We start from the raw sequence: 27,515 nt of genomic DNA, 5'->3' as shown, positions 1-27,515 counted from the left end.
GACATGCATCCTGTGAACAGAAGCTGCAAAGCAAAGAGCATTATGCAATGCTTTCTCATTCATTAATAGATCTCAGTACCAACACTCAAAAGCAAGAAAACAATCCTTAATTTAGGAAGACTTCTCATATCAAACATTCCACTATCAGACTGTATCTATTTAAATTTATTAAATAATGCACACAGTTACAGCATTGTGCTGTTTTTCTTTCCAGCTATAAAAAGCATTTGAATGCATGGGTTTATAGGAGCTATCAACATTCCTTCTTTCTAATGAATGTCAGGACTACAATACTTTTTCAGTTTAACCCTTTCTGATAAAACTTGCTGACACAAAGACTGGAGACCATTTTCCAAATTATAACAGGTAAATTCATTTTAACATCTCTGATGAGCTGCATTAGGAAATTATTATTAAATTAAATATAATGCTATGTAGCTGAGGGATAAATACTGTAACAAAAATTACTAAAATCTCTTTATAGCCATGAGATGAAGTCAGTGTTAATATGTAATATTTCCTCCGTGCAAATCCATTTCTGAAATAGTCTATGTAAAGCACAGCTCAAGATACATTACAAAATTAAAAGCAAAGAAAACATCACCTGAATTGAGTAAAATTTAGTATATTGTACTTTAGCATTGAACAGTTTTACCAGTCTTTTAAAAGCAATACATTTTCCTAATAATTTATCTGTCCAGTCCTCAGTCTTTGAGGAGAACTGGAGGACTTTAATATATTTCTCATCTGTTTTTCCTGACAAAAAATTAAAAATCCTTTCAATTTTTTTAAGTTATCAAAAATATTTTGAGCTTCCAAAACAATGTTCAAAAAAACCATCAACACCTCATAACTCAGTCCTAAGGGAAATTCATTGTAATAATTAAAGGAAGAATGAATGTATGCAAAAATATAACCAGTGATTTTCTACTGAATTAGCACTAATTTTAACAAAATTTAAGTAAATAATATCTCAATAAAACATTCTGCATTCTCTTTGAAAAATACAGTCAATGTATACACTTTAGCAAGGAAAAGCTCTCCCACCTTTTTCCCACACCGTTAGCAAAGGAAAAGCTCTCCCAGCTTTCTCCCACCTCTTTAGCAAAGGAAAAGCTCTCCCACCTTTCTTTCTTTCTTTGTGCTCTACATTACACTTTTAGTCAATTCAGGTTTCAATTACTGAAGGGACTTATTCCACAGTTAAATATTTGTTGATGGAAAAAAGGCAGGCAGGTGCTTTATTACACATTATTTGAAGACCATATGCACACAAGCATATATTTAATTAAAAAGCGAACAGTGACAGTTCTGGCTGGGAAAGATTTTCACATGAACACTCCCATTCCCTATGCTAATAAGAGAAAATGCCCCCATCACTGTCAGCCAGAATGTTTTAAATCTGGTAGAGAAGGTAACATGTATGTACTAAGCGCAACTAAAACATGCTTCCCTGTCCCCAAGAGCTTTGGCAAAATTACCTCCATTTCAAACTAATTATGCTGCTGCTTCTAATTTTATCTGACTGGCACTTCCTGCATTCTGTACTCATTGTAAGGTTACTTTTGTCTAAAAGGAATTTAGCAAGATAGCTGGACATTTACACATCCTTTCATCAGCACTCATTTGCATTCTTATTAGAATGCATGAGATTTTCATTTAACTTTAAGACTCCTACTGGCACAGAACACACTGTAATGGCCATAAATGTGAGCATGCAAATTAAGACTCCCACTAATCACTAAATGTTACCAAGAAAGAAATAATGAAGAAAAAGGGGAAAAAAAAAAGAAGAAAAAAAAAAGAAAAGTAGGAGTACATGGGCAATAAAATGATGCGGTGTGAAGCATGCAATCTCATGCATCTCTATAGATATGTAAAATTACTCATCTCCTCTCAGGAGAGCCATTGACATGTCCCAGGGAGGTAAGTTACACTTTCTACAATAGGTGAACATTCAGTGCTAACATTACAGAAAGGTTATCAGTTGTGCCCATCCATATTGCCTAGAGAAAAGTATGTACTACCACTTCATAGTAAAATATAAGAGACTTCAGCTAAACAAAAACAGGTAGCATTTGTGTTGTGCCTATGGATTATGTTCTAAATTCAAAACTACAGTACAAAAGGAAACACACTTTTGGATTTTTAGAATTAAAATGAACTTAATTTTCATGTACAAATAGCTAGCACTAAGCCTGGGTTCAGCAGTAGCAGTCATTTTTCTCCTTCTTAGTAGCTGGTGCAGAGCTGTGTTTTTGACTTTCAGTCTGGGAACAGCACTGATAACAGCGATGTTTTTAGTTGTTGCTCAATAATATTTATTCTGACCAAGGACTTTCTGAGTCTCATGCTCTGCCAGAGAGGAGGGGAAGTCGGAAGGAAGCAGAGACAGGACACCTGATCCAAACTAGCCAAAGGGGTATTCCATATCACAGCATGTCATGCCCAGTATATAAAATGGGGGCGGCTACCCACAAGGGCTAGTTCACTGCTCGGCTCAGGATGGGTATTGGTCAGTGGGTGGCGAGTGGTTGTATTCTCTTCCCTTGTTATTTCCCTTATCATTATTATCATTGGTGGTAGCAGTAGTGATTTGTGTTATACCTTAGCTACTGGACTGTTCTTATCTCAACCCGTGGGAGTTACACTCTTTCGATTCTCCTCCCCATCCCTCCAGGGGAGGGGGAGGAAGGGCAGGAGTGAGTGAGCAGCTACGTAGTTCTGAGTTACTGGCTGGGCTTAAACCATGACATATGGATAACACAGGGATTATGATTCTGTTCTTTTCACATTGAGCATATTTCAGTTTTACAAAGCCTTAATGGACATTCAGTACTTTTGTAAAATTCACAGGTCTGAGAATTTAGGAAATTTAATCCTGCGGCTCACTTAAAACTAAGACAGAAACATTCAGAAGAAACATTCAAGGTGAGCCCTTCAGGAGTGAGCCCTTGGCCCTGTAATTGTTAAACTCTCAAGACTAATACACAAATCCTCTCTGGAGTTAGAGAAACAGCTTGCACAGATTTAGTCTGTAATCTGGATGACTGGTTTATCTACTTGCTTTACAGCTTTCTACTTGGTTTCCGTTACCTTATTACATGTTTATGACTTGGTAAACACAGTACAAAATCAGCCCTTTAGTTTACCAGCTGACGAGGCTGAAAGTCTTAGATATAGAATGAGATTAAACTGAAGACTAATTTCACTACAGCCTGCTCTCAGTCCTCAAATAATCCCTTGACCCTGGTTTTGTGCAACTTCTCCTCAGACAACTCATGCCCTTAAGTATTTCCAGGGACTGTACTTTTGTTCATTTTGGTTACAACAGGTTTCTTTTCTAGTCACAAAATGTCATGTAGGTAAACAAGGATGAGGGAAGGGGGGTGAGACGACTGCTTTTAAATAAAGTGGCCATTAAAGATTACCTACAAGCTAAAAAACTGAGTCCTGGCAGAACAAAGAGCACAGGGGAAAGCAGCTCTCCACAGATCACTAGAAAAAGGAGAGGAAAACAGGCATCAGAAAGTTTAGCACAGTCGTTAAAGTGAAAAGCCTGAGAAGGCTAGGAAAAGAGCTGTTATTGCTGAACCAGCCAAAACTGAAGCAGAGGCCACAGATGTCAAAGTGCATACAGAGGATTTGGAGAGAAGGCCCCTGGAGATGTAAGCATGTGCCCAGCAGAAGGGATTTAGAATACTAAAAATGCACAAAATTTCCAAGAGCAAAGAGAAAACAGAAATAAGAAATATTATACAGCTTGCTAACTTTGGGTTCATCTTTTACCGTTCAGAGAAAACAACAGGTATTTTAGAAATCCTTCTGCAAAGTCTCCAGACTATTTTCTGGAATGATTAGCATCCATGATAGCACAAACTATAAAGTGAACACCCACAGAAAGAATGCATTGGGAAATTTTCAAGAGTCTGGACAGAAGATACAGAGCGAAAGTTCAGGACAGGTCTTGTGTGCCTGGGAAACTTCAAGATCTCAAAGAGGAAAAAACAGAGACAGAATTGCAATGAGCCTTTTCAGCAAAGCACGTCTAAACACCATAAACGGTTCCCACTCAGATAACTGACTTCTACAGTATTATTTAAACCCTCTACTCTTCCCATTCTTTCCCATTTCTTACTCATTGAGAATTTTTCATTTTAAAGAAGGCAGATAGTAGTGATGAAGTGAACTTCAGAGCATCCCGCATCCATGATTCACATCCCAAAATGTAGCAAAGGCACAATAGTTATTGAACAGCCTTTACATCCACAGCAGAAGTACCACTTTGGCTTTTAAAGATTGTTTTATTTCCACAAAACTATTTGTAACATTTAAATTGGTATTGGACAAAAATATACAGGCTGGCCATGTTTTCTTGGAATTGCCGTACCTGATCTGTCAGAAACATGAACCACACACACATTTAGGGAAGGTACATGGGGGAAAAGATGCATGTATATCTTCTTTCTGCTTCTAGAAAAATTTAGTACTTAACAGGATAAGACTGTTACCTATCTGATACTGTAAATTTTTGTTTTCTCTGTGAACTGTTTCTATTTGGTGCTGACAAAATCCCAAACAAAAACCAGCATTTACAAAGTCGACGACATTAAGCATTGAAAGTGTAAATGCAGCTCATCAGGACTGGACTGCCCAATTGTCTTTGTCCTCTTTAAAACAGCCCTTGATAAGATGCCTTGACTTGCAAAAGTGCAGCTGCATGTTTTTGGCAAGTCCATACTGCAGGGTACCCGACCATTGACTGGTGCTTGGCAAAAGCATCCCTCTGAACCGCTGTATCCTCCCATGCACCAAGCTGTCAAGTCACATGGATATGTGATAAGGTATCCGGAGTGGGATATAATGCAAGCTTGCTGGTGCTACATCAATTCCAGCAGTCCTGAGGTGCAGATTCATAGAGCAAGTTGATTAAGACCCTTTGTGAAACTGTGATTAGCTCACACGCATCTTACAGAATGTGACTGCCCATGTTGTGTGCTGTTAATTGAAGCCATATGCAGGCAGACACTATTGCATTCAATTTTTCAGCTCTTAAAAGGCAGCAGCAGGTCTTAGATGAGAATTCATTCACACAGCAGAGCAAAGTTTACCTGAGGGCTTTCTATATGCTCAGTGTTTGTGATACAGAGTGACTGCATGACAGTCATGCGGACTTAAGATGACTAGCCGTGGCTGGAGAACTTCTGGTGGAGGAAGTAGACCTTCAGAAAGTTGCATTAGGTAGATACCCATTCAAGCACCAGGTGATTTAGTAAGGACAAGTAGAGGAGGCTGCTAACTCTTCTTCAGAAGATGGCTATCTCAGACTAATAAAGAACCAGGATGAACCAGATTAAGACTTGCCAGCCAACTGCAGGTACTGCAGCAGTTATTTGTTGATACTGTGGTTTCACCACAGTTGGCAAATGCTGCTAATAGGGTTGAAATGTATTTTAGAAGCTTTTAGTTATTAATATAAGCTTTAGCGGGTAAAAAAGAAAAACATCACAACAATCAGTGTAACGACAATATAAAAATGAAAGATTGGAACATTTGATATTTCTGTATTGACTCCGTGAAAGTATATAATGAGACCAAAGTTTTCTGTTAGCTCACTATCATCTCCCTCAGGGGCAAACAGTGCACTTGAAGTAAAAAGAATGAGGTAAAACAAGTACATTGTGATATTTCCTCAAAATACACTGTAGCCTGCTTCAGTTAACTGTAGTTCACTGTAGTTCACTGTAGTACCATCTGTGTACATGAAGGATTTCTCTTCCATAAATTCTTTTAATCACTTTTTGAACTCATGCAAACTTCCAGCAAGCAGAATATTCAATGACAAGTTATTCTACAGTTTAACTACATGCTGAGTAAAATTGAAGTTTGCTTGCTTAAAACCTACCAACTTCTTTGAGTTCTCTAGATATTATTCTCCCCCAAAAAGCATGCCGAATAATGGGCAAACCATGTACTATTTCAGGGATTCCTGCTTAAGCTATAGAGTGCTGGGTTTTAAGCCACGTTTAACCCCACATTTGGCTCAAGTTCCTGCAGCCTCAAAGGGCAACAGATGCTCCCTTTCTGCTCTCTCTCCTTCTCCTAGGGCTGCTCAGCTAACCCTTAGAACTTCCCTTATGTCTCTAAACTTCTTTATATGCCCCATGTTTTCAGACATGATTTTCACCACTAGCAACAGGTGAAAAAATGGTTAATTATTAACAGGTTCTTCAACTCTCTACAAGATTGTTTAAGGAGTACAGGAAACCAAATGCTACCATCACTATGCCACTAATAATTCAACTGACCTACAAATTCAACTGACCTTCACTGCAGTGAAGGCATAAGTAGGAAGTTTTTCACATTTAGTTTTGGCTATTCTATCAGATCCCCCTCAGGCAGAAATATTTTCACATTTAATAGGAGAAATCCATGATCATAGAGGCTTTATTTACATTTTTATTAAGTACCAATTTCCTAAACATAATTTTTTCCTATTTGTAAAGGGGCTACTTTTAATAATTATGCTAACTCTTAATAATTATGCAGTTAAACAAAAGCCTCCACTACACAAAATGAAAGATAACAGACAACCTATTCACATAGTCAGGCTTTCCATTAAAAACACTGAAGCTACATTCAATGGCAAAATTATCTCAAAACAAACCCAAAATATTCAGAATTTACCTTCCCATTCTGTTGGAAAGTCACCTGTTTCATACTGATATGCTTGACGATTTATTGGCTCTACAAATCTTCTTTCTTGTATAATATGCCCTGTAGCAAAAAAAAAGAGTTAAATATATTTCTGCATAGTATTTAAATTGCTATGTTATTGTTTTGAAAGAACTGTACTAGTCACACAAGTGCAATGATACCTGCAGGATAAAAATTAAAGATTAAAATACTGAGAAAGTTTTTACCATCTAGCTGTCCATTTGAAATGCTATGTGTTCAGTAATTTAACAAAAGCTTGCCTGTTCTACAATTGATTTAGATTATTAATGACATATATTTCAAACATAGTTATCCACCTCTGCTTATCCCTCTCTTTGAGAATGTTTCCCTGAACAAGTGTTGGTAAGTTTTCTAACAACTGTTTTTCCTCATCTGGATATCTTCCACACCATTGCTGGTGAGGGATCAGAAACTTGATGCAGTTTTGGGGTCAAAAATAAGCATTGGAAGTTCACTCATTGGCTTTGCAAAGTGGTCAGGCCACATCATCTCCCACCCCCGACTACTGTTCTGCTCATGTTTTCCACAGCCTTTCCACACGTTTGCAAACCAAGTATTTTCCGTGTTAAAAACTAAAAACCTGCAGGTTGCCCTCTGATACGGAACATTCACTATCTAGAAAGGGGAGCTAGTTTGAAGAATCTGGATCTACATCTCACCCACAGATTTTACTACTGCCAAAGAGGAAGCTTGAAGGTTCAAGCAGTGAAGTAGCACACAGTGGACTGACTGCCAGATCTCATGCTACTGTAAAGCAAAAAGAGTATTTTAATTTGCGTTTTAAATTAGCAGATCCTGGAAAGATGTGCAAGCAACCCACCCTTCCCAGGGAAAAAAACCCTAACAACATTCTCCAGGCTTTTTCTCGTAGCTTTTTCCCTTCCTGGGAGGCTGATATAGAGAAACTTCACATTTTGAGGAAACACAAGTATCTGCACAAAATACTTTCTTTCATAATGATGTGATTCATGCAATTCTTCCCTTCCACATGCTTACAACAAGTATTTCAAATAAAGTTATTAAAATTGGCAGAACTTACAATTCACCCATCTCTGATTAATAAACTGCACAGTATTGTTCATTATTATTTTTAATACAGCAAAATAAGAACTTGTATAGAAGCTGCAATTCCTTTTCTATGTACCTTCTTTAGCTTGATAATATTTCTTTGTATTTTTAAGCAATGCAACATTTTTACTGCTTCAGATACACTATTAGGCAAAGAAAACAGTGATGATTTGTGCTTGTTTTATAAATACACAATTCCTATATGCTGAAGATAACTCACAAACGTGCTTCAAAATAATTTCATTTCAACAATACCAAGGATAATTCAATTTCTCAAGCTCCTTTATCTACAAAGCAAATCAAAACTATGGAATTATTTTCCTCCCATATAGATTTCCAGAAAACCTGGAGACAAATTGGAGACAAATCTAATTAGGTCTGACCCTATGTAAGTCTCAGAATTAACACTCTTCGCCATTATTGGAAAGGCACTAGATTTTACTGTTAGCACAGCACCTGTTAAAAAGCTGTCCATAATCTGAGTCCTGCACAGGTGGAACGGTATGAATAAACTGACAGAAGGAAAAGTAACAAAGAAATGTATTTTTCTACCTGCTACCACAACTTGTGATTGATGTTGTCTTTCTGCATTCCCAAATAAAATATTCTTAACTAATCTACTTTTAAGAAAATCCACCACTTTTTATCCTGCTGCAAGCTTTCATAAGACACTTGTAAAAAATTCATTCTCCAGACCCCACAGTCAAATTACACTGTAGAGCCAGGCTCGGGGAATTATTTCTCGAAGGCGTTATTTTGAAGAATCATCAGACAGTAGTGCTGGTGGCTTTTAGGCCTCTCTGCATTTGTGATGCACACACAACACTAATTAACTGCAACGGTCTGATTTGCCATGTCCCATAGGTTTCTTCTGGCAGACTACCACTGACAAATAATTTACATAGACTTTCCTATTGAAGATTACACTGCAGCCTTTTTAGATGTAATTAAAACCTTTTACAAGTTGAGAGACCTGTTCTTTCATACTAAAGATATTGACTATTTTGCTTTATATTAATCCATTCCCATGTTTTCAAATAAATATTCTGGTCTTTGCTGCTGCAAAGAAAGTTCACTTGTAAGTGTATACATATGAAGCAATTACCAATAGCAATGCAAGAACCACAGTTTAACTGCAAAATTAACCCCATTTTCAAGTGACCACTAGGTCTTAGAAACTGAAGAACCATTAACACTTCAAGATGGGATTTTATAAAACACAACATATCCAAAGAAAAACAGCCAATCACTCATAAAACAAAAAGCAGTTTACTCAGAAAGAATTTAACAGATGTACAAAATAGTCACATACACCATCATTTACACAAAACACTGAAGTAGCCAAGATTTGCAACTTTGCAGAAGTTACAGTGAGGCAAATGGCCAAGAAGTTTAAGTAGTGGACAGATCTTTCAGCAAGTGATACAGTATTAACACATTTTAGATTTATATACTTTCTTACTATACACATTTTCTTTAAGGCTTTCTGTCCCAGTCAATTTGAAAGTTAATGAGTGATGACTGAAATAAATTTGTATAAAAGCCTGAAAAGTGTTTAACAGAAGTCAGGCAGCCTGCTGCCATGAGAAAGGGATAGCCAAAGCCAGCAAGGGAAATAAGTCAGTGAAATGTGAAGGGGTAGCAAATGACTTAATGATTTATCTTCTAATTTTCTATAGCCCTATGAAGCCTAGAAACTTAAGTATTATTTACACAACAAAAAACATGGTTAACTGTAGATACGCACAGATGCTGAAAACATTTTATTTTTCCAGTCTTCTACAGACAAACCATCCAGCCACTCCTCCCCAAGCCTGTAGCATTGCATGGGGTTGATGCGGTACATGTGCAGTACCTGGTACTTCGCCTTGTTGAACCTCATACCACTGGCCACAGCCCATTGATCCAGCCTGTCCAGATCCCTCTGCAAAGCCTTCCCATCCTCCAGCAGACCAACACTTCCACCCAACTTCATGTTGTCTGCAAACTTACTGAGGGTCCACTTGATTCCCTCACCCAGATCATCAATTAAGACCAAGCAACACTGGCCCTAACACCAAGCCCTGAGGGACACTGCTAGGGACCAGTCGCCAACTAGATGTGATGCCAAATTAATTGAATTAATCTCAGATGTTCATGAGAACTCAGAACCAGAACTCTTCTGGCTTGCTGATTTGCACTGCTGCATAGTAAAAGTCCATGGGAGAAACACTTTTTAAAAGAAATATATATTTATATATATTTAAATGCACAGGCTGACTATACAGCCTTTGTTAATTTAAGACATATGGACTGAATTTCAGTTGCATGGCGCCGATGTGAACTTTCACCTTCTCTGTAGCCACCCTTTAAATACTGGAACATGGCGATAAGGTATCCCCTAAGCCTTCTTTTCTCCAGGCTGAACAAACCCGCTTCTCTCTGCTTGTCCTCATAGGGAAGGCTTCCTAGTCCTTGGATCATCTTTGTAGCCCTTCTCCGGACCCTCTCCAGCCACTGGAATTCTGGAACACAATATTCCAGGTGTCACCCGACAAGTGCGGAGCAGAGTGCGATACTACATCTTCACCTCTGCTGGTGATGCCCTTGTTGATGGAACCCAGCATTACATTGGGTAGATTTCTGTTTTATCCCCTTGTAGATGTCTATGGAAGGTCAAAGCCAAGACGATTCTTTTTGGGAACACATACTTTCAAAGTTAAAAGACTCACAAGCAGTACAATCCTCACAGACCCTTTTCACCTCCCAAAACAAATGCCAGCTGACAATGTCAGTATCATAGCCAAACTCAGTATTGTTTGTTATTTTTTATTAATTACCATTCTCACTATGCCTCACTATGTACCAAAATAATTGTTCTTTGCTCCGATTTATGGTATGATTAGGCTGATTTTGTCCCAAATTTTAATCCATTATGTCAACTTAAATCTGACTCTTCATGCCATCTAGATTCTGCCAGTCTTATAAGCATATACTAAACAATGAAGTTTTTGCAAACAAGGCTTACTATTTACTATTTATGAACTATTTACAAACTAGCAATTGAGATATCACAGTGCATACATACTCGGCAAGCAAACAAAACCCAAATAAACCTATGTTCAGGATCTACAACAGCAGACCTCACTGAAATCAGAAAGAGATGTTTTCTCAATACACCTCCCCCATTCAGTTTACTAAGACCAACCATAAATTGTTCGTAAGGTTAGTTTTACATAAAAAGCTTAGTACATTTTAGAACCAAGGTATTTAAAACGGATTGTAGAATGTTTCTCAACTCAAACTTTAAGCAAAAGTTAGCAGGAATAGTTTCCCAGAGGTAATTTTAAATTAATGACTGGAAAAAAAAAAAACAACTAAAATCTCCCACTTTCTCTTTAAATTCCAAACCATATTTCTGCTTGATTGCTCCACCTGCCAAAAATTTTACAATTTCCAACTGTATTTAAATGTCTCTTAAATGTCTGTTTAAATATGAATAAGCATATTTTCTAAATTAAGTGAACTTTTGCTATGGAAAGCTCAAGTCTTTGAAAAACTTTACAATAAATGTTTTATTTACACGTTTCTGTTTTACAAATATCATCAAAAAATCTAGAGTATCCTAGCAAATCATTAATGGGAGACACCCCTTTTTACATTGGTCCTGGCAGGGGGGTGGAGGATATTTTTATGATAAATAAAGCAAAACCACACTTTTCTACTAAGCTTAATGGTATCAAGCCATCAAGCCACAGTCAGAAATAGAAAGCATAAAATATTTGTACAAAAAAAAAAAAAAGGCACTGTCAGATCAGAGAGAAACTTTTGCAAACTTGCAAAATATTCAGTGCAAACCATGCACTGGGTTTGCCAGCATCACTTTAGCCATCTCTGAATGGAATCACCTAGAAATGGGAAATTTAAAAATACATATATATATGCACACACACACACATATATAACTATAAATGCATCAGGAACCTAACACAAGGATTTAGAGGCTGGTGAAAATAACTTTTTTTTTTGGTATACAGGGTGATGTGAAGAGACGTTTAGTGTAACATTAGATTAAAACATTTGCGTGTGGAAGGAGAAAAGCTTTGCTTACCAAAAGTGCGGCAGTCCAATTCTGCATTAGATCTTCCAGAATAATTCTGACACACTCTGGTTTTGTTAAATATTGCTTTGAAATCCTTCTGCAAGGCAACAGTGAACTCAACCCAAATACAGTCTTTGGGCTGAGAGGGCTCTAAGTTTTTAGTAGGCCAGAAGATGCTTTTTTTTCAGTGTAAATCTAAAAAAGCCATCTTGCCAGGTCTGTGTTAACATCTACATGCCGATCTAAAGATGTGGCTCCAGCTCCTGTAGATGCTTCTAAACTAACATCTGAGATGTTAGTTCAATGGATCTGGTGTGACAGGAATCACTTGATTAAAATACTGCTGTTACTGACTTAACTGCCAAGTTGAGTTTGACCACTGTTTGCATGGTCCATGTCCATTTATCTATAATTCTGACAAATGCATTTACTTCAGAAATAATCTATTCTGTCACTGTTACTGAGGATGCGGATGCCATCACTGTTCCTGAGGATATGGGTTCCATTACAATGCTATGTCATTATCACAGAAACCTAGGTCATGGACAAGGATCAAAACATACTGTTCATTATCTCCAAAAGGCTGTGCTGCTGAAGAAAAAACATAAAATTGCACTTTTCTCAAATAAGGGTATTTAGTTAGCAGTAAGAAAAATACAACTGCTCACTCATAAACAAGAGTATTTTGTCAGACCATTTAGGGCTAAAAGGATTTTAAAACAAATGGGGACAGCCATTTTGAGACATGACAAATTCTTACCAAGCAGCAAGATTAAATCTAGCCTTAGATATAGCAGAAGATGAGGAAACCACAGAGTTCTCTGGATCCAAATGTTCTACAGTATCTTCTCTACAGCCAAATAAGTGAAGAATAAAACTCCCTCATCACTCCCCATAAAAATCCCCAAACCATTAGCTGCAGCCAAAGACAGCAAGTAAAACAAGGCTCAAATTCACTGCATTGTAAAAGCTGTAATTAGGTAAGCAAACGCTTACAAACTTAAGTATATCTACAATATGCAAACAGAACGTAACATGCCATGCCGCACTGGGAATAGGAAGTCAATCCTGTACAAAACTTAAAAACGTGTGGTTCAGATGCAGCAAGAAGAGAATAGGAAGGCAGAACTTGAAGTCTTAATAACTGTACTGAATACTTGGTACCGCTATTCTACATTATTTCACAGGAAGATTAGCAATCCATGTGTATACACTGATTCACTAGGGCTCACACACATTGAGAAATATTTTACTTTCACAAAGACCAAAAAAGTGATTATTAGAATGATTCCATTTTGAGTATGTTATTCTTAAAGAAATGGTCAAGAACTATACATAGTGTCAGTACACGTCCTAGTAAGCGTTTCTGGATGAGAACAAACTATCCAGGAACTTCTCAAAAGTTGCTTTTATTCACACTTGATTATCGAGCAGCTAATGATTAAGAGGGTGGTTTCAGGGTTTCTCTACATGCAAATGCTCCCTCATAGCTGGCTGCTGAGGTTTCCACACAGCTTCTCTTCTCCAGGCTGCACAGCCCCAGTTTTCTCAGCCCCCTGGTCATCCTCGTGGCCCTCCTCTGGACCTGCTCCAATAGCTCCACGTCTTTTCTCTGTTGAGAACACCAGAGGTAATTACAGGAGGTAATGCTGAACTTACTGAAGGTACCCTTATGAGTTCAGCCTGAAAGGTCTCTAGGGAAGAAGTCTACTTTAACTGTCATTTCAGATCTTACACATTATGTAGTAAGTACAGGAAAACTTGAAAAGCACAGATTCATATTTTCTGTATGTAAGGACAAATAAATTTAAACATTCTCATTTCTGAGGGTCAATTTCACACTCTGTATGCAATTTGCAATTTTGCTTTTTTTAAGTATCCTTTGTCATTGTAGGACACCGAAGCTTGTCAGACGGGATACTTACAACTACAATGTTTCTCTAACATTAAATAGCTTATTCTAATAAAATTAGAAGGCTATGGTTAATTATGAGCTGCTGAGCACTCAACATGTATTCACTTATGACTACATCATAAATAAATGAAAAAACAGCACCCTGTGTTCTGTACTTTCTTTTTAGGAGTGGCAAATTTAATAATCTGAAAAAGATGAACCTGTAACTTCCTGAGGAATCAGAGACTACTGCTTTTTTATACAGTCACACAAACCTTATGTTTTGAAATCTGAGACTCTAGCAGTTAAGTAAAATATACCTTTTATTGTAGTTTGTCTGAGAAGCAAGTTCCTTCAGCAGACAGACAAACTACAATAAAAGGTATTTTATTGTATTCACTCTGCCATTTTAGTCCCCAAACTCTCCTCATCTGGCAGCAGGATGCATCAACACCAGTTCCCATTCCCTGCTCACTGAAGAGCCTTGTGCCTTCTACCTCATCAAGGCAGCATGAAGCCAACAGATACTTCACCTTAAACAAAGAACTACTGTTTTATAAATAAATCTACAGTAAACCTACTAGATATATGCAACATTACATTCTTTCTGCAACAAAAATGTAAATGATACCAGTACAAATGCCACTTCCTTGGAGAGCTGATGGATTCTCAGTGCTCTGGCATGCAGAAGCTTTTTCCCAACTGTTCTTTTGGTTTGTTTTGGTTCATCAGATTCAAGAAACAGTTTTTTACCAATTACTGTCAAAATGTGAATAAATCCAGGAATGAAGTACTGAATATTTTCTGTAAATGCATGAAAAATGGGGATTTAGCATGTATAAAGGGAATTTACCAAGCAGACAGAAAGTGTACAATAGTGTGTACTCTATAAATAAAAACATAATGCAAGAAGGTAAACATGCAGGGAAGAGAAACAGGCAAATGACAGTAAGGGTAGGAACTGTAAATGACATGAAAGTTACAGCTGTGGAGAACAATTATTAATGAAGCAATTATTAATTAAGCAATATGAACCCAACACAGCAGTATTACAGTCTGGTTTGGATGATTAATTATATTCCAGTTATAAGTCACCTGAAAATGCTCATTTACCATCTCTTATTTTTTTCAGAATAAATGGAATTATTACAGCTAGCTGCACATACACTCTCAAGGAGCTAATGTTACTTCTGTTTTTTAGTATGCTTTAATAAGTATTATAAAAGCATTATGCATTTCAGATTTGCAGAAAAACATCAGTCGTACACAAGGTCTGAACACAATAACAGCTAATACTGTGCACAGCACTTGAAAGCTTAAAGAACACTAGTACTGCTATTTTATTGTATTTGCTTTTCATTAGAAAGTATAGGGGAGAACACTCACGTATTTCAGCCACAGTCAACACAAGAGTGCAACTTCTGAAGAACAGGAAACTTAGCTAAAGTAACAAGCCCTTTGAGCTATATTAGTCATATGAGATATATATATATATACATATCCTACAGACATTTCTTTTAAACAGCATTAAAAATTATTCTTTATCCTACAATTTATATGCTACTCATTTTATCATATAAATTACAAAATTATCCCTTGAAGCTTCACTTGCACTATTCATACACTCCAAACAGCATTTTAAGAACATAAGAAAAAGTGTGTGTTTATAAACCTCACCTAGTTCTTTCACTAAAAGAAGTCTCACACAGACTCTGATGAAAAAGCAGAATACAAACATATCAATGTAACATAACAAATCCTACTGTAGATGAGTTGCTTGTTCTTCTAAAGCAATTACACAAAAACTCTTGCAAGTTAACATCTAAGCAAGATGTGTACAGAGGTCGTATTTCAGACACTAAAGGTGAAGGTGGTCTCCCTCCAAATATGCAAATACGGTTTCTCAAGCTGGTGGTGTGGTTGGAAATCTGAGTAGAAGAAGACTGAGCTCCCTATCCCTTCTGCAGATGTCGCAGTCAGCTTAGGAGATTTGCTGAATGTGTTTATTCCATTTAAAAAAAGCCTCTCAGGTGAAACACTACTCTTCATGAGTTAAAATATGGCTTTAGAACAAAAACAAGAAATACTGCGAAAGCTCAAGGACAAAGGTTGTGGGGGTGAATATCAGAGAACAGGGCCTAAACCTGATGCAGTCTTCACGGAGGACCACCTGTGTGACCTTGGCAGCCCATCGTGTATTGCACTGACAGTTTTAGTGGGGTGACAACCACCAGAAGACCATTTTTAAAGGAATGCTGTTAAAGGGATCAGGCTAGTGTGGAGTCAGAGGGACAGCCTGCTAGGCAAGACAAGGCATGACAGTGATCTCAGGCAATAGCAAGAGCTCTTCCTTGGAAGAGGAGGAAGCAATTGTAATACAACAGGATAGGTGACTATGTCATGATCCCGAACACACAAATGGTTTGCAGGGATGCCCACTGTGGGTAGCCTACCAGAGTCAAGAGAAACACTGTATAGCTTCAAGTAAATAAAATACCTAACAAAGATTTAAGTAAACACAGGTAGTGGTAGACTCTGCCAGGGCCTCCAGAAAACATTTTCCATTTCATCACACAGGTGGGTCTAACAGGAAGTTCTGTACCTTTATAAAAAAAAAAAAACATGGCAAAGATATGTCTTGTGAGATGAGGAAATCAGGGTCAACACAACCAGGTAAAGTGGTACCAGGGACTCCTCTCCCTCAGATCTTGAAAAAGGCAACCTAAAGGGCTGCAATGGAATAGGCACCAACATGGCAAATAACGTTACTCCACAGCATTCAAGTGTGCACACAGGGCACTGCTGCCTGAGAATGCAGCCACAGACCTGGCAGCTGAAGATGAGATCTTGCAACCACCTTTTGCATCCAGATATTTTATTCATGTCTTATATGGAATACTAAAGTCTCTGAAAACAGAGACCTTCCACTTGGATTGAGCTTTAACCAATTCTAAAGAATCATATTTGAGATGAAAAAAAATTGGTACTGGAACAGCTGAAGAACATGAACGTTGCCTGACCTGAGAAAGTAGCATGGTACATTGAACTTACCCCTCAAAACCCACCACAAAGATTTCCTGTGCTTCAAAATACCAATGTTATGTAGTACATATATATTGCAGCAGTAAGTTCCACTAAAAGTATGCTTTCATAACTTGTTTGCAACTTGACAAATTAATTTTTTTACTCAGATAAACTAACTGAACTTGAATACCTTACAGCATAAGCAAATCATACCTTACTTATACTATAAGAAAGAAAAAAAATTATTAAAGAGGGCTTTAAAGACAAACTCCATGTCTACAATATTATGGTAGGGTTATACATCTTGAATTAAAACATGTCATCTCGGTTCTAAAAAACAGAGGCTATGCCCCATCTTTTGTAATTTATATAAATTATTATAATAGCATTTCATCCTCAGAATCCTTAATTAGAAGCTGGGTAAACAGTTTATAGGCAAAAAAAACTCTTGTATCCTTATTCGTTCAAATATATGAGGGCTGAAAAGAAGATATCTGAAAAAGGTATTTGAAAAAGGGTGCACACCAGTTTAGAAATAACTTCATAAACATTTTTCTGACTCACTAGTTTGATGCTTTACAATAAGATTTCTTTTATGTTCATCAGCCATTGTATTTTCCTGTACCTTCATGTTCATATTTACAATAAATTTCTAGTGTGCTTTTTAATGTACCTATTAAGATACATATGCTACATATATCAATATTTAATGTTTATTTTAAAGGCATTGAGGTAAAAACCAAGAAATAAATTGCAAGCATTATTAGTAATATGCTTTCTAAAAGGATTAAAAGAATGCTATATTAATGCTTACAGGAGTTTAAGAATCGTTCAAGTTAGCATGTAGTTCTATAACTTTTAATATCTTAAGTTAGTAAAATGTCACCATTTGTTATATACAGAAATACAAAAAAATGTTAACTTGGTTAGAGTTATAAGATAAACAACTTCTTTTTAATAAAATTAAACAATACATACCAGAAGGTACAACAATTCAGTGAATTAATGTTAGTAGCGTGAAATCATTTACCTTTCAACAGCTGAAAATTTCTGCTCAATTTAACTCTTACTTTACATTGTCAGGTTACTTTTAAAGCTGTGCTTCAAAAGTCTGTTTCTTTAAGCCAGCCTGTGCACACCCCATGAGTTAAGGTATTTTCCAGTAACACCGATTCTAGGGAAAAAACAGCAGATTTTAGCAGTTTTGGTGAGCTCAGAGAGGTGTAGGTGGTGAAGAAGTAAAAAACTTTACATGGCCAAGGAATTGCAGCAATATCTTACCTGCTTTCAAAGTTACTTTGAGAAAGAAGAGGATAAGGTGCAAGAGCAGGGCCCAAGAACTACCTGAAAGTCAAAACTTTTTAGATCTTAGTCAACCCATGATTTTTTCTACTAAAATCAGAGTTTCTGTGGTCACTTTGCAAGAAAAAACAAATTCACATGCAAAAAACAACATCCAGCTCCCACTTAACAGTTTTTCTGGCTTTCTACTTTCACAGCTCCAGTTTAACTAAGCAAATTTTAGACTAAACAGCAAATACTGAGGTCACACGGTTTTACATTATCTAAGTACCCAGTCATCAAGTATTAAAATACTGAATTTTGTGCCTGTTGATTTTGGAATACTTTGCTATTACTATAAGCTAACATACCAAGTGCAACTATTCTCGGCAATAAGTAAATGCAAAATTTTCTATGTCAAATCATTTATGCTGATACCACTGAAAGAAAAGATGAAAGACTTACTCTGGACAGTAAACTCTAGACTTCCATAGCTTGCAATAACTGTAATACAAGTGTTTGATACACAGAGTTTACAACCACTGAAAGAACAAGCTGTGATACTTATAAGCTCTACAATTAAATAATTTCATGTCAAAGACTCACAGGTTCCTAAACTGTATTTTAATTTTTAGAAGCAAAAATTAGTTACTTGATTTCACTTCACCAATTTAATCCTTAAAATGTAAACACTCTGAAATAATGATGTTCACAGAGTTTCTCATTATGGCAGTTATTTGGTGAATCTCATTAGAATTCTAACTCGTTCATTTCTGGTGTGAGCAGCTAAGATACGCGATCCCTATGTTTTTATATTAAGAGGTTGCACAAGCACTTTCATTCTTAAATATCCCCATACACTAGGAAACCATAGTAATATCAAGACTACATGACTTGTGTCTCACCATACTAATGCATAACTCTTGTTATTGTTCAGCTATGGAGAATGCCGATACCAGTTTCTGGGACATTTAGATGTCTACTGACCTCCAAATTTATTTCTGTTGACCTTCCTTAGCTTGCCAGGCATGATGGAACTGCAGCTAAGGATGGCACAGATGCAGGCTATTAACTGTAAGGAAAGGCTTCTGAATTCAACTCTGTGAGTACAGCTGCCTTGCTATCCACTGCAAGTTGCACACAGAATTCTCTAACACCAAGATGAAAGAAAACACATAAACCTTAAACCTTTCCATACTCTAAAGATGTGCAGGTGTTTTGAAACAAAGGTGTTATGGGAGCTAGAATCTCTCAAGAAAGATACCAATGATGATGATTGTACCATAAAAGAAGAAACTTTCCCTCCTGCCCTGTTCCTTCCATAAAAACAGAAATAGTAATATGTAAACCCTTCTAAAGAAAAGATAAATCTGTTAAATTTTATTACGGCATTTGTTCCAATAGCATTTCTTACTAATTGTTTTGACAACATGGGTTTGTTTTTGTGAATGCATGTTTGCTTTTTAAAAGGTAACATAATGAGAGTTGCTGCTCAGAAAAGTGAATTCAGATCTTACATATCCTCTCCTATCTGTGCGTATATGAATGAGAGGATACATGCCAGAGATGAAATGAGATGAGATTTTTGTCCCTAATAAAGACGACCTACTTTTGCACGTTTCTATATCATTAATTTTCTATCCTGGGAATTTATTCTAGAATCAAATTACCTGTAAGATAAACCTTCTGTAATTACCACTAAAAGTCTCATTTTTCAGTTTAAGGACATTTTTGATTTGCAGTTGTGCATTTTACATACTGTACAAATGACTAAACATATATTTAAATATCAAATTCAGACATTGTTAGTTCAAATCAGTTAAACAGAGAAATCATTCCCTTCTGGCTACCTCCATTTCTCTTTAATCCTGGTCAGTGTAGAACCTTATTACAAGTAATTTGCTACTATAAGACTGAGGAAAAAATGCTAGCCTCACAATTTTTGTCATTTTTCCTTGACTTCCCCTGCAGGCTGCTACTGTTGATGGCCTTTATGGAAATATAAATTCAATCAGCAGCTGCAAATTTCATGAGATGTCCATCTTCATGCTGAATTTCTAACTGAGTGTCAAAACAATCTGTGGATTTCTCCCTGATGAAACACACTTTGAATTGTAAATTTCTGCAATCTTCTCATGTTAGAGTTTGAGCTGCACTAAAATAGACCTAGTCCAGATATAGTGCCTACCAGCTCGAGACAAGTGATTTTTTCCTCTCATTATCTCGCTCTGCTGTTGAAAGGGTTAAATAATAACCCATGAAAAATCACCTGCTTCTTTTCTTTTACATAAAAAATTAGATGACATTTTCTGTTCTTTTTAGTAGAAGGAAATATAAAGCCCTTCCATATATTACAAATGCTCTCAAATCAGTTAATTCAACCCGCTATTCATTTTACAGTACTTAAAATTAGCTGCAATAAAACTTAAAGCATTTCTTACATTGTCAAAATGGTGCAATATTCGAAGAGAACAAATTCAGTTTGCAGACAGTTTGTTTCTTCTAAATCTCGACTTACATTAAATGTATATAGTAAATATAGTAAAACAAAATACAATTTCTCTTTCAATTACTGTTTCTTACAGTAGCACAGAAAGTACCTATTCAGTAAATTATAGCAGCTCATGCCATTTGCTTTAACATAATATTTGTTTCTCTTCTGTAGATACTAACATGAATATACTACTTTTCCAATTTGCAAGAAAAAAAAAAAGTTACACATTCTTATCTCCACTGCACATATAAAAGTACCATTCACAAAGAGAAATTCACTGATAAAGATGATCTTCCTACTCATGTAATAAAAACTTGCTTTGTATTTGTTTTCTTCTCTCCAGGGATAAACATTATGGTGGCATGGAAGCGGAGCTTAATAAACTGTTCTTGACTAACACTGAAAAGAATGATTCTGTTGTGGATGTTTCAGTACAAATACTATATTCCAACTCAAAATACTGTCTTCCAGTTAACAGAAAATTCAGTGGGCCACCTTCCTTTTTGTATAGACCAAACTTCCAGTTAATTATCAGAATGAGGAAAGAAACCGAAAAATGAGTAACTACAGAATAATTTCTTTGCATAAGACTTTCAATGTACTGAGTTTTATCACTCTTAATATGTCACTACAGCGCTTCTTCGGTCATGTCCTCCCCCTGGCCTCCCTTGCTTACCTGCAACCTCAAATCTAAGTGATCTATACAATTTCCCGGACCTTAAATATGAAAAATACCACAAACAAAACCATATGCAACAGAACTAGTCTAAATCAAAAAATCTAAATCAAAAACTCATGTTTGTCTCAAAAAAAGGCCTAAGGAATGAATGCTGGTATGCAGGAGGGGAAGGACTGGCACTAGCTTAGCTGAAATCTTACGCTCTAGCAAATAAGCATATCAGAGGAGCAAGAATACTACTGGGCTCCCTTTTAAACTATACTTATTAAACTGACCCTTATAAACTCGCTATTATTAGAATGCAAATTCCCTGCTCAGTGAGTCAAAAAAAAACCCCTCAATTTTGCTCACAACATTATTTCAGAGATCTCTTGCTTTGTTTCACTGAACCACAACATCCCTGATCAAATAATGTCAGGACTTTATTTCGGTTTCACATGATCAAATAATGTCAGGACTTTATTTCGGTTTCACATGGTCATGCATTTATCAGCTTTAACAGCAAAACAAAAACACACGCCGATTTCTGCTCCAACAGTAATTTTATATAGTGAAGCAGATGTTTTGTAAACACACAGTCTCCAGTGAAAAGTTTTAGCACCCAAGTATAGCTACATATTCTGCTGGGTAGATAGCAGGAAGGGTAATTACTGAAAGTATTATAATTATAATAAAGCTTTCATTATAACAGCTTCTTCAATATTGTGGTTCGGTTGATATGCTGGAGGGAAGGAATGCCATCCAGAGGGACCTTGACACCCTTCTGAGGTGGGCTGATGCCAACCTCATGAAGTTTAACCATGCCAAGTGCAAGGTCCTACACCTGGGTCAGAGCAATCCCAGGCACAGCTACAGGCTGGGCAAAGAAGAGATTCAGAGCAGCCCTACAGAGAAGGACTTGGGGGAGCTGGCTGATGAGAAAATGAACATGAGCTGGCTTCAGTGTGTGCTTGCATCCCAGAAAGCCAACCGTATCCTGGGCTGCATCAAAAGGAGCGTGACCAGCAGGTCAAAGGAAGTGATCCTGCCCCTCTACTCTGCTCTCGTGAGACCTCACCTGGAGTATTGTGTGCAGTTCTGGTGTCCTCAACATAAAAAGGACATGGAACTGTTGGAACAAGTCCAGAGAAGAGCCACAAGGATGATCAGGGGACTGGAGCACCTCCCGTATGAAGACAGGCTGAGGAAGATGGGGCTGTTCAGCCTGGAGAAGAGAAGGCTGCATGGAGACCTCATCGCAGCCTTCCAGTATCTGAAGGGGGCCTATAGGGATGCTGGGGAGGGACTCTTCATTAGGGACTGTAGTGACAGGCCAAGGGGTAACGGGTTAAAACTTAAACAGGGGAAGTTTAGGTTGGATTTAAGAAGGGAATTCTTTCCTGTTAGGGTGGTGAGGCACTGGAATAGGTTGCCCAAGGAGGTTGTGAATGCTCCATCCCTGGCAGTGTTCAAGGCCAGGTTGGACAAGGCCTTGGGTGATATGATTTAGTGTAAGGTGTCCCTCCCTGCCCATGGCAGGGGGGTTGGAACTGGATGATCTTAAGGTCCTTTCCAACCCTAACGATTCTATGATTCTATGATTCAATGATTGAATTATTTGGTTACATTTACCAACAGAGCCTGCCAGAAAGGAAGGAAGGTGTAACAAGAAAATGTTTCTCTTTCTCAAAATATCCAGAGTACTACTGAGAGAGCTGCTGTAGCAAATGTGGAAGACAGGAACCAAGAATCCATCCTAATCATGTTAATCCACCATTATTGGGTACTTGTTCCTGTCCAGTTTTAGGATTTAGCTTTGTCTCACATGATTTCAAAACCTCACCTCTATTTCTCAGAAACAACCGCTTCCCTTTTACCTATACCTTCCAAGTCCTAGGCCATGCTGCTTTACTAAAACACAGTGCCTAAAGTACTTCCAAAGGAAGGTGATTAAACTTCCACCTAACACATGAAAGCACAGAATTTTCCAATTTCTGTGTGGACTCAGACACATGAACTTCCAGGCATCCTACCAAAACTGTAGTACTGAAGTACTACCAAAGTTCTTCAAAACTTAGGGAAGAAAATGAGAATTGAAAACTGTGTTAATAAGCAACACAGAGCTGCAAGAAGAAAACTCACTGTAGAACAAATCCAACAAATGTGATCTTACACAATGTAAGATATGCTACATATTTCTTCAGTGCCATCTTCGGCACGATAGTTACAGCTACTAAACAAGTGTGATTTCTTTCTTCCTTCCAATATAACCTTGAAAGTCATATTATATCAATTACATATGCACATTTAACAAGAACAGCACTCAAAAACAACCCTCAGCAAAACAGTTTTAGAATTTTATGCTACATAAAAAGTTGTATTAGGGGGGGAATTCAGTCATCTGCTAGTGTGTTAAAGAAATTCATCAAGTAGTGATGTCAGAAGTCAGATAAACCTAGGATGACACTAACCTTACAATTCAGCAAGGTGTCAGAAGTATAACAAATAAACAAAAATGGTAATTTTTATGGCATTAAGGCAGACCGCCTTTAGATTGTATCAGTCTCTTTCCAGATGCCCCCAGACTCACATATTTATCATTGAAATACTTGATTTCTGACTCAGAACTGAAGATATGTTTCTGGGCTCAAAAATAAGTCTGTTTATTTTTTTCTAAAATATACTGATTGTTCTAATAAAAATATTGCCTTCTTTCCACAAGCCTTGCCTTGCTCTGTCTGTTAATGACCATGGCAAAAATTTCACCACAGTATTTTCCTTGGCTTTTCTACTCAAAGGTCAGTAATATTAAACAGTTGATTCAGCTTTGTTTCTAATTTAATAACACCTCCTCCCCCTAACACGCACAGGAACTCATGAAGATTCCTTTTTCTCGTCTTCTTCCTGAGACAATTGGAAAACTTTATAAATGTCAAGAGATATAGCAAGGTTTTGCTCAGAAAGGTTGGTAGCACTACTAGCTTGTGAAGATGACTTTGGTTTTAAAATACAGCAGACAGTATCAGAAGCAGGCAAAAGTGAAGTGAATTAGAAAAAATTAAAAAGGGCTTGATTTTACTCTTTGGTTTTGTAACTGTCAATTACTTTCTCACAAGGTATTTTGTAATGTGATGGTGTCTAAGAAAGATAATCATTACACTCAAAAAAACTATAAAAATACCTTCTTGAAAATTGGCGTGAAGCTTAAGCAAGACTTGAAATGAAAATGATAAAACAGCTTTCAAAAGAGAAAATACACAGTGGTTAAAACTGTATTATTTGCAGGATTGTCAGTTAATTCACCATACAGCATAAAAGACATATCTTCTCTTGGAACATTAACTTTCACAATTTCTGCACTCAATGGATAAGGAATTGGCTGGATAGTCACACTCAGACAGTTGTGGTCCAGGGCTCAATGTCCAAGTGGAGACCAGTAACAAGTGGTGCTCCTTGGGGGTCGGTGTTGGGACTGGCACTGTGGGATGAGCCAGCGATCAGTAAGCCAGCCCTGCATCAGGAGTGTGGCCAGCAGGTTGAAAGAGGTGATTCTCCCCCTCTACTCCACTCTTCTGAGACCCCACCTGCAGTCCTGTGTCCAGCTCTGGGGTCCCCAACATGAGAGGGAAGTGGAGCTGTTGGAGTAAGTCCAGAGGTGGCCATAAAGATGCTCAGAGGGCTGGAGCTCTCTCTGCTACTGTCTCATAGCTGTCTCTGCTATGGGGATAGGCTGAGAGAGTTGGGCTTGTTCAGCCTGGAGAAAAGAAGGCTCAGGGGAGACCTTAGAGCAGCTTTCAGTACCTAAAGGGGCCTACAAGAATCTGGAGATGGACTTCTTACAAGGGCAGGCAGGGATAGGACAAGGGGCAATGGGTTTGAACTGAAAAAGCATTACTTATATTAGGTATTTGGAGGTAATTCTTTACTATGAGGGTGGTGAGACACTGACACAGGTGGCCCAGAGAAGTCGTGGTTTCCCCATCCCTGGCAGCGTTCAAGGTGAGGTTGGACAGGGCTTTGACCTGGTCTAGTGGAAGGTGTCCCTGCCCACGGCAGGGGATTGGAACTGGATGAACTTTAAGGTTTGAATTGATGATCTTTAAGATCTCCTCCAACCCAAATCATTCTATGATTCGACACAGTGTCCACAGTTTATGTCATATTAACAAGGAAACATAGGATTAATATACAGAACAGGTTAATACTGCAACAGTGACAAGCTGTCGACTGTGATATTCTTGTGCCTGAATGGAAAAGCACTTGGACACTAGCAAGAATGGAAAAAAACATTACAACTTGAAAACTATCTGTCCTTTTAGAGACAGCTTCGTTACTACCTGCTTTTCATTTTCATAGTCCTGCTTTTTTGCCTTTTAATGGCCTCTCCTTTTCTGTTGCCATTGAAGAAAAACAGAATTACAGTGCTTCCTTCAGATGCTGGATCCATAGAGAAAAATTGTTGTATTAACCATGTAAAGCCTTAGTGAAACTAAAAAGTGAATGTTTATTTTATCCCTCAGGCAAACCCTGAAACATTTCTAGAGTCCTATAAGCCATGCTTGGATAATGGCACCTATAATAATATTGCATCACCCTCCATGCACACAAAGTTAACCTTTCAAAAGAAAACATGATCAATACCCAGTCTCTCAAAAATAACTCTCAGTATAATATGCAATTTTGTGCATTTTTCTGAAAAAGTTTATGTTCCAAAACTGTTGCTCCATTTGCAAAGCTATACGAATAATCATGTTGCTCAGTGAACTCTAATACCATGATTTACGATAGACTTCAAACCCTCATCTGGAGAGCGGCCATGACAGCATAATCAGTCACATATTATAATTTTCATGTGATTCTATACACGAAGTGCAATTTTAAAGTGATAAAGATGAAGATTTACAATTATAAAAAAAAAAATTCCACATAGGCTGTGTGTACATGAGACTTCTCCACAGCTTTGATGTAGCAGGAAGACCACAAGGCCTAAACTTTACTTTTTAGGTATCTGCCATCAAATCCTAGCCTTCTGTGCTCATTAATATTTAAAACTTACTTCCTAGTCCCTCTTAAAAGTACAAATTTCACTGTCTTTCTTTCACTTACTTCTTCAAAGATTAGCCCAAATACCTTTCTGTTATTCTTGTAGTTTCTCTTAATGGGAGGAAAAAACATACAAACAACAAAACTAAAACCAACCAAAACCAATCAATCAACCACCATCACCAAAAAAATGTTTCTCAGTTGCTTCATATGAAACAGCGTCTCCTCTACACAAATCTCCGTACCTGAAGTGATGCACAGAATTTGGCAGTCAACAACGCACATAGATGTCAAAGCTCTCTAAATCTAATTGCTTTTATAATCTGCACCACAAACAGCAGGGTCAGAGTACTGTCCTGATGAAAAAGTATGAAAAGGAGAACACTGAAATGGAAAAAAAAAGTGTGGACTTCCTTCTATGGATTCTTCCATCCAAGACTTTCTGCATGTTTGCAATACCAAAAGGTGTGTATATCTATCTATCTACCTACCTATCTATCTATGCACACACATCAATGTTTCTTGTACTTAAAAAAAAATAATAAAAAAATCCCAATATTCTAAGTGGAAGTTTCCACTGTGTATTTTAAATATATTTTGCATTGCCTCTCCAATTTTATAAGTTGCAGGTTTTTTTTCTCTACACAGAATTAAATACTGTGTTTCAGTCCTCATTAATTTTCAGCAATTTATTACTCATCCACACTTATGCAAATCTTCAGATGCAGCCAATAATATTTTTTTCCTTTTGAGCCAAGTCCAGGTGTCTCATTATATTTTGTTTGTTTCTTTTCCTAATTAGCAATGTCATAATTTTTTACTCAGTTCATTCTTCATCATAGTACCCTCTCCCACCCCCATTTGGTTCATCTAGGTGGACTCCAACTACGTATCTCTTCATACGCTCCAATAGAAAGTCAATGGATTCTTGAACCTCACTGCACAGAATGTCAGAGAAAACAGCTGAAATGGCTCAGTACATTACAGAAACACTTCAGAATCTGTGTCCCCAATCCCTCACTTATAAAATACATCACAACCCCATTATACCAGTGTCAATCCAAGCACTTGCCACCTTATTTATGCAGACTATCAACTCTTGCCTAGAAATTGCCTTCCATAGACAGTTTCAGTTTCACCTAGCAGTCATGAGGTCTTCTATTACAAAAGAATTCAAGATAACACCATAATTTTAAAATACTTACACTTTGAAAATAATAAATAGTGATATCAT

At 37.3% G+C, this 27,515-nt stretch overlaps 1 protein-coding gene across 1 annotated transcript in view; it reads right to left on the bottom strand.

Moving 5' to 3' along the window:
* Positions 1-27,515, bottom strand: part of NDUFAF2 (NADH:ubiquinone oxidoreductase complex assembly factor 2) — a 65,375-nt gene that overhangs the window by 16,092 nt on the left and 21,768 nt on the right. Inside the window, exon 2 of the mRNA XM_057402699.1 lies at positions 6,688-6,777. Within this exon, the coding sequence (XP_057258682.1) occupies positions 6,688-6,777 (90 nt within the window). The remainder of the gene's footprint in view (positions 1-6,687; positions 6,778-27,515) is intronic.

Source organism: Pezoporus wallicus, unplaced genomic scaffold (assembly GCF_028554395.1).
Source record: "Pezoporus wallicus isolate ANWC-B61680 ecotype Strahan unplaced genomic scaffold, APGP_CSIRO_Pwel_v1 contig_2870, whole genome shotgun sequence".
NCBI classification, from domain to species: domain Eukaryota; kingdom Metazoa; phylum Chordata; class Aves; order Psittaciformes; family Psittacidae; genus Pezoporus; species Pezoporus wallicus.
Note: the sequence above shows the minus strand (reverse complement) of the source record. Positions and strands in the feature narration are given on the sequence as shown.